General features: G+C 33.3%; 2 protein-coding genes across 2 annotated transcripts; one reads left to right on the top strand and one right to left on the bottom strand.

Moving 5' to 3' along the window:
• The first annotated feature begins 2,749 nt into the window (after window positions 1–2,749).
• LOC113701266 (WAT1-related protein At1g25270) lies at window positions 2,750–5,366 on the top strand. The gene is made up of 7 exons (XM_027221833.2): window positions 2,750–2,946; window positions 3,194–3,256; window positions 3,601–3,717; window positions 4,264–4,501; window positions 4,585–4,740; window positions 4,940–5,091; window positions 5,195–5,366. The coding sequence occupies exons 1-7, from the start codon at window positions 2,750–2,752 to the stop codon at window positions 5,364–5,366; spliced, it is 1,095 nt and encodes a 364-aa protein (XP_027077634.2).
• An 860-nt stretch (window positions 5,367–6,226) lies between these two features.
• LOC113701510 (uncharacterized) lies at window positions 6,227–9,530 on the bottom strand. The gene is made up of 2 exons (XM_027222216.2): window positions 9,028–9,530; window positions 6,227–6,692 (listed from the first exon to the last, which is right to left on the bottom strand). Exons 1-2 carry the CDS (start codon window positions 9,271–9,273, stop codon window positions 6,378–6,380), a joined length of 561 nt encoding a protein of 186 aa, XP_027078017.1. The 5' UTR covers window positions 9,274–9,530; the 3' UTR covers window positions 6,227–6,377.
• Window positions 9,531–14,544: the final 5,014 nt, after the last annotated feature.

The following is a 14,544-nucleotide window of genomic DNA, read 5'->3' as shown; positions in this document are numbered from 1 at the left end:
TGGGCCAACCTAATTTTAAATTAAATCTTAGTAGTAAAAATATATTAATTAGATTTGGCCTTAGGAACTAATTATAACCCATCCCTTCCCCACTTACAAAAAGAAAAAAACTAATTAAAACCAAATTCAAAGTTTAAGGACCAAAAAGATACTTTTAAAAGCTGAAGGGCCAAATAATACCATTGGTAAAAGTTGAGGGACAATTGAAGTTACTTATCCAATATGTTATAAATGATAAACGAATTTTTTCACAAAATTTTCTTTGCTTTTTCTTGAATTAGAGCGATCTATCTACCCCATCAAAATTCGTATTTGGTGAACCTTTAACTTTCCAAATCATATTCATTGGCATAATATAACTTTCAAGTAAAGCTTATTTTTGAACGATTATAAGGTTAATCAAGAATGTTAAATTAACCACATATATTCTTCCAATCAAATATTTCTAATTAGTTCAAATATATTTACGTAATTTGTGCCAGTATAGTTATACTATAAAATTTTTCTTTTATGTAGTTATACCATAAAACGAAGAACCTTTAAGAAGCATTATGTCCTATTAGTAATCTTTTTAAAAAAATTTTCTAAGGGAATGATGGAACTCAAGAAGTGACGAGGGGGGTAGGAGATTTGAATCTAAAACTTTTAATTCTTGAGATCTGAACTTTAGCCACTAGACCAAGACCTCATCGATAATTCTATTAGCACTTAATTCCCATTTGATGTGAATTATAACCTCTCAGCCATCGTTTTAGTATTTGATTCCCATTTGATGTGAATTATAACCAGTGTGCACAAGATAATAAAAAAGTTAGAGATTGCCTTTCTGAGCATTGTATGATTTTGGTAAATTGAAGAATCCGAAATTACATTAGAATGGACAACCTTTTTAGTTAGGGTTGAAAGGATCCAGTAAACGGCCCAACTATCAATGACTTGTTTTAGATTCAAGGAATACACGAAGCCCTTCATGGGAATATTTGAGTGAAAGCATTTCGAGTTACAAATTCCAACTCATTTTGGAAACGGGTGTGAAGCATGAAACAGGGAATAGCTAAAATGTGAAATATCCACTTATACCCTTACAATTTTGCATTTGACTATATAATTCCCCTATCATTTTAGGTAAAGTGGTTAGATCCTAATTGTGTTTTATTTAAGTAAGGATATAACTGAAACTTTAACACGCTTTCTGCATTTTCAACTTTGCACCAAACCACATTGGAATTAAATGAATATTATTGACCAGTACTGGGATTATGTCATAAAAGACAAAATCACGGGATGGTAAATAATAATTTACCTTAATTTAAACTACTTGCCATTATATTTATTCTTGCACATAATGAAATCATTATGTAGCTTATTTAGGAAAACAACATTAATTACTATAAGCAAAATGCAAATTCATAGTGAAATATCCATCGACAAATTTCTAAGTAAGAACAAACATGTAAATAGTCAAGACATCAATTTGGTATACTTGGTACCACTCGATCCCTTACCCTTCCAACGAAGAAATTTTATTCTAGTGGCTAAGGTTAGACTTCAGGATATAAAGGTTTTGGGGTTTAATCTTCATTTTTCCTCTCCGTTTCTTAAATTACATCTCTCCCTTATTAGGAGAAAAAAAAAAAGGCACAATTTCTTACCTTCCCTTGCCTATTTGTAAAGCTTAAAAATTGCAAAGCAGAATTATTGTCACTAGGATGCCATGCAGCTACGGCACGTAGAATCATAGAATTGGGCTTTTGCTGAACAGAAGGATCTTACTTCACCTCGCCTGGTTTATGGTGCCCAGAATACATGAACTAGTTAACAGCTACCCATTAGAATTATAGACTTGGGCTCTCTCTGAATATGTGGGATCGTAACTGCGCCTGGTTTTTGATGGACGTAAGACTAATGCTGCCACTCTGCATGAATCTGCAGATAATGAACAAGCTTAATTTCCATTTACTTTTAATATTTTGCATGTTATTAATTTGTTAATTTAAATTATAGTCAGCATTTAGTGTATATTTGTGGAGTTGAGTTATGATGAGACGTTCACTCCAGAGGCATTCTGCTAAGCAACCTTTCCTGAAACACCTCAATCAACATACTAAGTATAAGCAATTACAACTCCTATTTATCAGAATGTTTTTTACTTTCACGTAAAAATTTGCCTTTTCCTAGCTATACATCTGAAATGTGAAAATGTTTGCAATTGCCTACGTATTTTATTTATAATTTTCTAAAAACAAAGTACCTTGGTTACGACCCGTTTACGCAGAATCTTGAAAAAGAGGAAATGTTGTGTAAAATTTCTAGAATAAGAAGTTACCATTTCATTTTTGATGCACCTTGTTTTACATGGACGTTTGATGTCTTGAAACAACCATGAGAAGTGAACTCAAAAGGGTCATTAGAAGGCAACTGCCTAGGCTTATTGCTTTGCTCAAGAAAGTGATTAATTTGCCTAAAAGTAAATTAGTGATATTTAGTGGAATAAGTAAATATCAGTTAGAGAAATTCTACTTTTTCATCCAAGTTATCCAAAATGAGGACTTTTGATCATTATGTTAAAGTCTACCTTTTGCATTTGCCACCTATATCCTAGTTGCAGAGATCATATTTGTACGTTTCTTGATAGATAAAAACAACTGGAGCCAATAAGTAGGCTTAGAAAAAGATGAAAAGTATTTTACTGATCTCGTTTCGTATTTCCTAACAATTTCTGTTTGGAGTGCACGCTGTGGTAGAAAGAATGGCAAGGAATGTATGCTTCATCTCAGAAGAGCTAAAACCAGCAGTGGTGATGGTCATAGTTCAAGTAGCATCTACAGGTTCTAATTTCATGTACAAAATTGCAATGGCTAATGGTATGGGTATCCAGACTATAATCCTTTACAAATTGCTGTTTGCCACAGTTTTCATGGCTCCTATTGCTTTTTTCACTGAGAGGTACAAAATGATCTCTTTTCTTCCCTAATTGATGTAAGTGCTTTGTTTTCGTGGTGGCAACAGATTTCAAGTTTCCTTTTCCATCTGTGATAGTTGAAAAGTAGTTGATGGGATGCATTCCATAGATTAGGACCCTGTCTAGTGCATGCAGTGCAGAAATATGTAGCATTCAGTGTTTTGTAAACAGTAATCTAGATTAAACAGGAAAGAAGTTTCTTCACTGATAAGCTCTATGTTTATTTTACAGAAATTGTAGACCAAGGTTCACCTGGATGATAGCTCTTGATGGATTCCTGAGTGCTTTATTTGGGTAACAGTCACAAAGCTTTTGCAGAATATGAGCACATTATCTTCTTGCATGCACACTGAACTTCTCAAGAAAACAATGAAAAATTTGGATCAAGTACAGAATTCTGTGCATATCTAACATTAGTTCCTTGGTGATTTATTTGAGAACAAAGTAATCAAGAATTTCCCAGATTACCATTTCTACGTCCTAATAGGCCTGGTTTCCTTATTGATTCTGAAAATGATTTTTTTGATTTCCTTCCATTTATATCTAATAAAGTGCATTTGCATCTGATAAGATTTGAAGAACAAACTCATTTCCAAGTAGTAGAATTTACTGAGAATTTTACTCTGTGCTGACTGCAGAGCAACGCTAGGCAACTATTTATACGTTAAAAGCATGTCGCTAACATCAGCAACTTTTGTGACAGCAATGTTCAACCTCATTCCAGGCTTCACATTAGTGTTGGCCCTAATATTCAGGTATTTCTGCCTTGAGTTGTTAAAAATGCTCATATGTTATTCAGAAAGGACTGCACTACAGTTTATGTAGTGATTGGCCTATCTCCAGTCACACTTGCAGAGATTTGTTTTCTTCTTCTTGCACCTTCTTCATCAATTGATCACATTGATCTTATCCAGACTTGTATTTATTGCCAGGTTCTGCATATATAAGCTCTTGATTAGTTTTCTCTCGTAGCGTTTGAACTGGCAGTATATAGCTTTTGGAACCCATTCAAATAGAACGTGAATTGAAGATCTCAATGTTTTATTTAATTTCAGAACCCTAGTAAAGTCTCATTCCTTACCATTTTCTCAGCCTGAGATATAAAACTTTTTAAGTAAACTCTTCACAGAAACTCCTAGGGAAGTTAGTCAGAATTCAAATATGCACTAACTGAGCTTTACAGAGTCATATCTTATAAAAGTGTTGAGATTGATCATAATTGAATTTCAAATATGTGGATCCTTCTTCTGCTATGGTTAACAAGATAATATCATAATCACCTATTCATCATTAATCCTTAGGTTGGAGAAATTGGATGTTAGAAACTCTGCTGGAAAAGCCAAAGTTCTTGGGACTGTCTTGGGCAGTGGTGGAGCAATGATTCTGACTTTTGTTAAAGGGAAGAAGATCAAAATATTGTCACAGCATGTTGACATAATTCCTCTCCACAATCATGCATCAGTTCCATCTAATAATGTCGTAGGCTCTTTGCTGGCCTTATTGAGTTGTTTGTCATTTGCAATTTGGTTAGTTATTCAGGTAATTATGCTCCAATTACATAGAGCACAATAATTCATCAGCTAAAACATCTCTAACGGCAAGGCTTTTCCTATTGTGATTAGACTAAGATGAGCCATAGTTACCCATGCTATTCAAGTATTGCAGTGATGTGTTTCACTGGATCAATCCTGACTGGTGTTCTTGCAATATGTACTGAGAGGGAATTGTCTTCATGGATGCTTGGATGGGATTGTAGACTCCTAGCTGTTGCTTATTTGGTATGGTTTCTAGTTTTGAAGCTTCTTGATGAGGCACTTGATTGTCACTGTCATAAAATACATACTTGAACAACCTAACATCTCAATAATGGCTTTGGTATTCCTGCCTTAGCAAGCAATGGCTTTCGAATGTCAGTTCGTCTTACTGTTTGTCACCTGAAATCTTTCTGAAATCTTCATTGTACAATCTTTCTGGCAGGGAATTGTTAGTTCTGGACTATGTGTGGCTGCAGTTTTCTGGAGCTCAATGATGAAAGGCCCTTTATTCGTGTCTTCTTTCAGTCCTTTGGGACTAGTATTCACTGCCCTTGCTGGATCCCTCTTTCTAAAAGAGGAGCTGTGTCTGGGAAGGTGATGATCTATAGCACATCTATCTTTCCATTGAAACATTTTTATGTTTTAATCAAACTGTTATATCCGACTTGAATTAATCCTCGATAATCTTGTATAACAGCTTGATAGGATCCATCATCATCACAATAGGCCTTTGCCTTGTGATCTGGGGTAAAGGCAAGGAGGCAACTGCATCTCAAGATGGAGAAACTGAAAGCAGGAGGGATGAAGTAACCGATGGTAGCCAGGCTGCTCCTCCCATATCAAACAAATGGGGTTCATCAACAATTTAAGCATGAACATGTTTTACAAGCTCAGTCATCATTGCCAGGAATTGATTGAACATTGCTGTGCCACTGTATCCTTTTCTTTTTCCTCTTTTTGTCTTAGCATTTTCTGTTAAAACAGTAAGCAAACGGGTCTGAATTCTGCTTCTGTTATTCGAAAGATGAAGAGCCACTTATCAGCACATTTCTTAGCTTCTCAATGTAAACTATCCTGAAGACTTATCATTGCCCTTGATTGCGGAATTTGCGCAATTGCTTTAAGTGTTTTGCTTTTGCGTTCTTCCTTCTTTCAGCTCAAGCACTGAGCTACAAAATCTCATTGAAGGCCACAAAGTTATCCTTATCGATGCCTCTTAAACTTTTATCAACTCTTGACTTATGTATGGAAGAAAAGGAAAAACCCCTGATTAATTCTTGAAATACATCCTAGGTAATGAGGGATAAACAGCAGCTTTTAGGATTTAATGCCTCCTCAATCGCTCCTCACTCTGGCCTAACTAGAAGTTATGTAGAAATCTCATCGATGAGGTCAGAGAAAACACTCTAGCCTGCTAAAATTCTTGGATATCAATTCGCTATCTAACAGATTGGACTTATTATTTTATTGGTGTCTTATCCTGCTCAATGTTACTCTAACACCTTGGTCTTATGTATTCTTGGGTTTAACATAAGAAAAATAGGGAAACCTCATTGTCAGCATGAGGAAAAGGAAGGAGGCTGGTCCCCGAAAATGCCGCGTCACTGGAAAGAAAGTTGGGGTTTATGGCTGCTTAGTCGGTAACCAGGGAGAACAAATCTCTAATCCTACAGTATCTTCAAGTTGCAATCACAGCGAAGAACATTCACAAAAACTTGCATCAGAAAAGTAAAATGAAAATGAGGTTCATTGAGCAAAACTATTTTCCACCACAAACTCCGAAAAACATTCATTGTTTTATCCTGTTACCTTGAAGTACTTTTCATCAAGGCTTTCCTAATCATATTCTAACATTCATCACAACAGCAGACTGCTCCATTTCACTTCTCATCCTTTCCTGTCACGATAGCAGGCTGAGATTCTTCTTGTTTCTTCTCCTCTGATTTTTCAGATTTCTCTTCAGGCGTCTCATCTGATTTTACAGCATCTTTGGCCTCTGCAGTTGGATTTACCTCCTCAGGTTGGACCTCCTTTGCAGGGGCATCAACCACTGGAGCAGCAACTTGCTCTGTTGCAGCTGGTTTTACCTCCTCAGGCTGGACCTCTTCGACTGTTTCAGCTTCTGTTGGCTTGACTTCAGACCCAACAGATTCTTTTACAGCTTCATTCTCAGATGATTCTTTCCTCTCTTGGTTCTGCAAATAAAATTTCAGAGTTACAATAAAATTTTCAAATTCCATTTATTAATTATTATTCCAAGCGCAATTGTCCTAATACTATCCTCATGTACAAAAATTTAGCCAAAAAATCTTAATTTTTTTTTACTGTACTATGGAATGTAAGTGGATCAATTGTACTTTTGCTATTGAAGAATTGACCAAGTGGGATCTTGAAATTACTCAAAATTAGAAACAAGACAAATAGGATCTGTCCAACATGGCCAAAGACATAGGGAACATTAAGGGAAATAAAGCAACAAAAGACAGATAATCCTAGGAACATTAATTCTTTTCACAAGTGAATATTCATTGGGCAACAAAGGAGAAGAGACCAATAGTGGGTCCTAGCAGCATTCCTTTCAGTACAGGAAATTCTCCGTGATCTTGTAAAGGGGGAATGAATATCTTACCATCAAAAATTAAAAAAAAAAACTATTACACATATTGAGTAATGAAAATCCTACTATTATATATTGTGATCTCATGGTATTAATCATGTTTATTGAATTTTAGAAAGACCCGATAGTAAAAATAGGCTAATCAAACTTTGCCCACAAAAAAATGTAGAAAATTTTCGTTTAGATTAGCTGTTTTTGGGGGTGTTTTTGAAAAATTTTATTGTAACAGTGTATATGAAAAATTTTTACCATAAAATTCTTTTGAAGTATTTGATATATTGTATAGATGAGATGTTTTTTGAATTATTGTGTATTCTACAGTATTGTATTTGAAAATTTTGTTTTTGAAAAAATGACCAATCCAAACAGATTTTTGACACTTTGAAGAACTTGTAGTATATTGCTTGGCAATTACTCCAATTTTCAGAAAAAATTATGGAAGTATGAGATAGTCTAATGATTTCATACGTATGAAGATGTATGTAAGTAACATATTGCTTAAACAGGAACATATCAATCAAGATTTTACAGATCAAAAGGATTCTTGGAATTAATAGTTATATGTAGATTAAAAAAATTGATGGGCCATAGCCAAACAACGAAAAAGAAACAATTTACAGTGATAAAGTTGCAAAATCAAGTTGGATGTTGAGAGTCTTTGGTAAGGGTGCATGAACCAGACAGAATCTCACACCATTCAACAAAGGCTAAAGAAATAGATGGGCCACCTTGAATAATGGTCTTTTTTTTTTTTTTCTAATCCTTTCCATCCGTTTCCTATTATTATTTTTCAAGGCGTAAAATCTGAACCCTAAACTTGAAAAGCAAAAAAGATCTTAAAAGACCTTAAGAGCCATTTTCTGTGAATAATAGTCGTTAAGCCATTATTAATCAAATAATTACACTATCCTAATGAAATGATTAGGTTCAAATTCCAAGAACTTGTGGTATAATTAACCACAATAGGGAAAAGGTGATGAAAACCAATTGGTATCCTCTCGGAGAAAAGATAGTCGACCCAACGCACTATCAAAGGTCATAATTACCAAAGTATGTCAATTATTAGTCAAATGAAACTAAAAGCAAAAAAAAAAAAAAAAAGAAAAGAATTTGGCTGTGCTAGTCTAATCATGTGCAATTGGTTGTATTCTATACTAACTAGATTTATGTGTATTTTCTATGGCTTTGGGGGAAAAAAAGACATCTAATTTTCCACCGCCAAAATAGGAAAGAATATGTATTAACGTGGGAAAAAAAATCTTCCAAACTTTAATAGAGTAAGTAGATAAAATTTAAAATTCTTGATTGTAAAGGCATTTACTTACTAAATTTAACAGACAAAGAAAAGGTAACAAAGCCAACGGGTTAAATGTATTTTTACCTCTCAATTTGTACGAAGGGAAAAGAAAGATTAAAGTCTCCATACATTAAATTGCTGAGAAATAGAAATTTAAAATAACCCACATCTTCCATTTCCCCTACAATCAATTGTCGACTTTTCCATGATTTTTCAAAAATCAAAGAAAAAGAAAGGAAAATTCGATATCTCTTATTCGAACAAGACTTAAAAAACAAAGAGACATGAAAAACATAATTTCGAAACGTGGATTTCTTTCGAAATTCAGTATACATGTATAATTTTTCAAAATAACATTATAGTCTTTAGAGATGCTAAATTCATTCATATGTGACATTAAAATTTCCATTGCTACAAAATATACAATCAGAAGAATTTAAATTAAAAAGATACAAACATGATTTTTTTTTCACTTTTTGACGTAATTGTCAAATTCTTTTTTTCTGACTCTACATTAATGGCTACACAATTAAATAAAAAAACCATGTTTGCATGGTAAAAGTATACACAGGCATTATACAGATGCATTAACGTTATAATTTTCATGAAGACATACCTCCTTAAACAAGTTACCAAGAGAACGGCTCCTAGTAACTTTCTCATCACCAGCAGCAGCGCCTACATCTTCATCTTTCTTTACCTCTTCTTCCACCACCACCACCGCGGCCGCCTTCTCCACGGCGTCGTCCTTCTTCTCCTCCTCCTCTACCACCACCTTCTTGGGTGCCGGCTCTGGAGCCTTGACCTTCTCCTCAGGCACATCACCCTTCAACACTTTAGGCTTGCTTGTACATGCTCCCATCCTTCTTAATTTTTTTTAAAAAAATTTTTGGTGTAGAAATGTATGATGGGATTTTTTTTTGGAAGGAATACTATGGGAGAAGGGTGAGAGGAGAGGGCAAGCTTTTTCTTTTTGTTTTTTCTGGCGTTAGTAGAGAGAGGAGAAATTTTTAGAGAAAGGAAAGGTAGTGGAAGAGGAAGTTGTGCGAATTTGAGAGATTTATAGAGAGGGATCGAAATATGAAAGCCAACACAGACTGCGTAGTTCCGACATTCAATATGCGGTTTGGAGAGATTTTTGTGTCGCTTCACGATTTTGACCTATTTGTAGACGACTAGACAATTGGCCGACATTAGCATTGTTTCCTTAAAACCATAAAGTAATTCATATGATTTTTTTTTTCTTGGTTTTCTTCTAACCATATGTTTATCTATAGGTATATAAATGTAAAGTTCTCAATAATCAAACTATTACATGTAATTGCAGAATTCCATGTAGAATTGAATCAAGATTTTGACCAAGGTTGATACAAAAACATTGAAGATAATCAAGTTCAAGAAGGATTGATTGTTCAAAAAGTTCATTCGTTCTTCTTAATCAATCTTTAATGCTGGTAGCACTTGCCCTCTTTCACGAGCATAGGATGACCAAACATGATTGACACATAAATACATTTCGTTAGAATTTACCGATATAGTATATATCTCCAATTAATTAGCCAATATCCAAGTAGATTAAAGGTTAAAGGTGCAAGTTTATAAACAAGTCTGTGTTATTCTTAATTAGGCATAGGGAAGAAAACTCTTGCACAAATATCATATGTTGCGTTTATATGGGGAGCACACAAGGGATCAATCATATTTAAACAGTCATAGTTGGAAAGTAAATGCTATTCAAATTTTGGCTCTATGGCATGCACATGTTTTCATTTTTGCATTTTTCCTTGACATAATTAGTTCCTTGACATAATTTGCATTTTTCCTTGACAAAATTAGTTCCTTTCCATTTTGTCAGCGATCAAATTGATGCAATCATGGATGCAACATAATCTTCACTCCAAAAAAAAAATTTGTGAAATTGAGTAGTCTATTTATTAAAACAAAAGCATAAGTTTTAGCCTTGAACATGTTCAAATTCGACGCATTTAGACTTCAAATATTTTGAAAATACTTCGAGAAGAACCCTAGAGTAGCTGGCAAATTATAACTTGCTTTTTTTTTTTTAAGGTTAGTTGCCAGCCAATTATAATTGGCTAGCATGTTATAATTGGCCAGCTAATAAAAAGTATACCATTTCTCGTCGACATATTAAGATTAGTTGTTCAGATTTTTATGGTATTAAAATTCACTCTTTGTAATATTTTGGTTACATATTTTTTTGATTATTTGTTGTTGATCATATTTGACAATGGGTTTGTAATTGAAAAAAGTAATTTGAATATTACATTAAGTGAATAATATAGAATGATATACTATTTTTGATGCCATATGTAATTTAATTCCTGATGACAAATAGTAAATTCGAATGTTTTTTTTAACTGTTTGGACTGGAATTAGATTAATTAAATAATTTAGTAGAAGAGGGGCAATGGTAGAACCATATTATCTTTTCTCTTTTAATATTACTTTTTAATTATTGGTTGAACCTAAATGTTACAAGATAATAAATTTCAAGAAAAGTTAGTATAATTTTCAAAACTTGCATGGAGGCTAGTGAAATGGTTAGAAACCTTAGGGGAGGTCTCTAAAATTGTCCCTAAAAGCATTTAGTTTACAACCAAAATCATATCCAGTCAATCTGTAATTGTACCCAAAAATATCTAGTACAGTAAGCTGTTGCCTGTCGAACTTCCTACTAAGAGTCAATTAGTAGATACCATAAATAATTAACAAATCAAAAACTGAAAGGGTCCAACATGTTTGTGCATGCACGTGCATAAGAATATCTCAAACCACATTTGGAATGAAACACATTCAGTAGGAAAATGAGATCAGGAATGATAGCAGATTTTGATGATTGAAATTAAAGCAGAAACAGCAAAGAACAGCACAACGCGTAATGAGCTGGCCATGTTGTGGTTATCGAAACCACGTCTTATTTGATTGGTCCATTGACATAAATTTTGGTCCAAACAAGCCTGCATCATTACAACACATGAAATGTACGTGTTGGAAAATTTGGGAATTTAATATTGTAGCCTCATACTTTGCATTCGTTGTCATTTCGTCTGTTATGTTTTAAAACTCGCATTTGAGGTATTGTAAAACTTCGTGTGGGATTTTAAAAATTTGATATTGGACCTCTAATTATTGTAGATAAATTTAAGTTAAAGGGTTTTTCTAAGGGATGCCCTTAGGGTACTTATTAACACACATAGTATTCACCTAACCTATTATATATATATATACACACACATACATACATATACATATTAACAATTATTATCTTCTCTTATATTTATATACTTTTTCTATTTAATCTTGCCTACCCTCTCATGTATTTATTTACTTTTTTTAAATTAATTTTATAGTTTAAAAATATAACATTTGAAATATATCTGAACGAGTGCCTTAAGGGTACCAGTTAGACAAATCCTAAGTTAAATGCCAAATTTTATGTATGGGTGAAACCGAATTAATTTAGAAACAAGGGTTCTTGAAGAAGCCAAAGTAGCTCATCTCATCAAACTCCAATTATGCCTCCTACATATGTTAAAAAATCCAAGAGTTTTGAATAAGTAAGTTACAAAGATTTTTCCGCCACGGTTCCATTATCAATTCTTTTCCCATAGTATAATAAATTTATTAGCAAGATTTTTTTTCATGAATATTCCACAAAGATCCGGGCGTATCCAATAATTAACCTTTATACATATATTATGGATTAGTCCTTGTCTAAAGTCGTAGAATGGATCAGGTGAGGACCCAAAGTAAAACTGAAACTGAAACTAGTACCTTATTGTTTTTGTTTTTTTTTTTGTCGTGTGTGAAAATTTTTTAAATTGGAACAACCGAGAAACGAGGAACAAATGAAACTCATCCTTTAGGACTCCAAAACACAAACCAAAACGCTCCTATAGATTGAAGAAATTTAGCTTAATTTTAGGACTCAACATCTAATTACACAAAGGTAAATAGATAAAGGGTTTTTCTAATGGGTGTCATAGGGCACTCGTTAATACACTTAGGGTGCGTTTGATAAAATTAAAATTTAAAAACTAAAGTCTGAAATTTAAAATTTGAAATTTGAATCCATTTAGTCATTGAATTGTTAAGTATTAAATTTAATATATTTTAAAAAATATAACACCTAAAATATATTTTAACGGGTGCCCCGTTAGACAAACTGAATAGAACATTGTTGTGATATCACATATGCCATAGTTTATGTAATGTACCTAATTACTGTATAAGTAAAAGGAGTATTGTCCATGACCATCTCCTCCTTTTCGTACTAATATGGACAAGTTATTTAGCATTTCAGACCTATGAATTGAGTAACACAATTTGTATATTTGAAATATTTGCATCTCTAAGTAATCCAATCATATATTCTGAAAATTTTCTACTTGATACAATTTCTATATGCCTAGTATATCTATGTCGAATAGAACTACGTGTGTGCATCATCTATCACTTTAAAATGCTGAAAAAAAAGAACTAAAAAATTCAGAATTTATAAGACTATCCTATTTCATATATAACCGGATTTGAAGAATCCTTGAAATGGCTAACAAGTGTGATTGATGCTACGTGTCTTATATGATTTGGGAAAGGCATTTTAGTAAGGATTGATTTTTCTTGAATATTTAGAAAATGCTTTACACGAGAAGTCTAGATTCGTGACATGCATAAAAATAAAATAAAATAAAATAAACAAATAGGACATATTTGATAGAGACGATTAAGGGCACCACATAATTTAAGTTCAAATTTTTCTTTTTTCTTCCTTCCCAAGTAGGAAAATGTTTTTATCTTCTGCAATAAAACAATAGTACATAAATCACAAAGGTAAAGAACTAGGATCCTATGTATGAAATTAGCCACTGAAGATGACTTGGAAGGCTCTTCTTTCCCTGCGTGAAACTAATATCTGAAGGTTAAAAAAAACATCTGGTTATGCTGTGCTATTTTTTGTGATCTTTCTTCTTTTTTTTAATTTTCTTATTAATTCAACTTACTAAACAAGATATACTATAAGATAACTAATATTTCATAATGGAGTTCTTGTGGTTGAGGCGAATGGAATAGAATGAGATAAAAAAAAAAAACTAAGTGGCAAACCATCTCAGTAGCAAACCATCTAAGTGATGTTACTTTATAAATATCTTGATTTGTGCTGTAAACATCATATTTTTCCTATGATTTTGATTACTCATGAGTAGTACTGAACATTCCTGCAACCTGTTTAATATGCATATATGTGCCTATAGATGGTCCTCATAATTATCTTTTTTTTATTATTTTAATTTGCCTATTTTTCTTTCATGTGATATATATTGTTTCCTGGTTTCATATGTTTGTCAGTGACATTACTTCATTTCTTTTTTTTTTTTCTTTCTTTCTCAATGTTTATTGCATTACTTGAACCATGTTAAACGGGATACTTAAGTAAATAATGACATTATCAATTTGCTATTCTGGCGACTAATCATTTGTTCTTGGTCTTCAATTACAATTGTTATACTCATGTTAAACGATAAGCTTGTCTGCATGAATTATTCCAAACCAATGATGATATTAAACTAACATTTACAAAAGTTAATGAAATATAGCTACTAAAGCAGCAAACGAAAAGAGGTACGCCAATTCCAATTTATGGTTTATAATTGGGCATCCGACGAAGGCGTGATACCTTATCTCGCTAGACTCCACGTCTTCAGAGGTGTGAGAATGGTGCTTTGGAAGGCTTGATCTGTTGTACCGTCTGTAATCTAACGCCCAGGGAACTGGCTAATAATATTCGAAAATATCCTCTCTTTTTTTTTTTTGGAAAAAAAACCCCTACAGGCTCCTAGGAATCAATGGCAGATCTAGTGGGAGCGGGGAGAGCGGATATGGGGCAGGAATAGTCAACAGAAAAATTATCCGAACTGATTTTGTACATTTTGTATAAGATGTAACTTAATTTATACACGATATAACTCACTTTGCATAACGTCTAATTATAGAACAATATTTTGTGGGCCCCACACATGGTGTGAAAAACGATGTACAAGATGAAATTTGGATCTTACATTTTTTTTTTTTGTCATTAACCTTCTGGAACGGTTGCTTGACCCAAATACGGGGA

This window comes from Coffea arabica, chromosome 7e (genome assembly GCF_036785885.1).
Source record: "Coffea arabica cultivar ET-39 chromosome 7e, Coffea Arabica ET-39 HiFi, whole genome shotgun sequence".
NCBI lineage: Eukaryota > Viridiplantae > Streptophyta > Magnoliopsida > Gentianales > Rubiaceae > Coffea > Coffea arabica.
This window is presented reverse-complemented; position numbering and strand designations above follow the sequence as displayed.

Excerpts from the sequence above, each read along its gene's own strand:
- LOC113701266 (XM_027221833.2), top strand. The coding sequence starts at position 2,750 with ATGGCAAGGAATGTATGCTTCATCTCAGAAGAGCTAAAACCAGCAGTG. Across the intron at positions 3,718-4,263 it reads GTGTTGGCCCTAATATTCAG|GTTGGAGAAATTGGATGTTA; the intron begins GTATTTCTGCCT and ends ATTAATCCTTAG. Across the intron at positions 5,092-5,194 it reads GAGGAGCTGTGTCTGGGAAG|CTTGATAGGATCCATCATCA; the intron begins GTGATGATCTAT and ends CTTGTATAACAG.
- LOC113701510 (XM_027222216.2), bottom strand. The coding sequence starts at position 9,273 with ATGGGAGCATGTACAAGCAAGCCTAAAGTGTTGAAGGGTGATGTGCCT. Across the intron at positions 6,693-9,027 it reads TTGGTAACTTGTTTAAGGAG|AACCAAGAGAGGAAAGAATC; the intron begins GTATGTCTTCAT and ends TTTTATTTGCAG.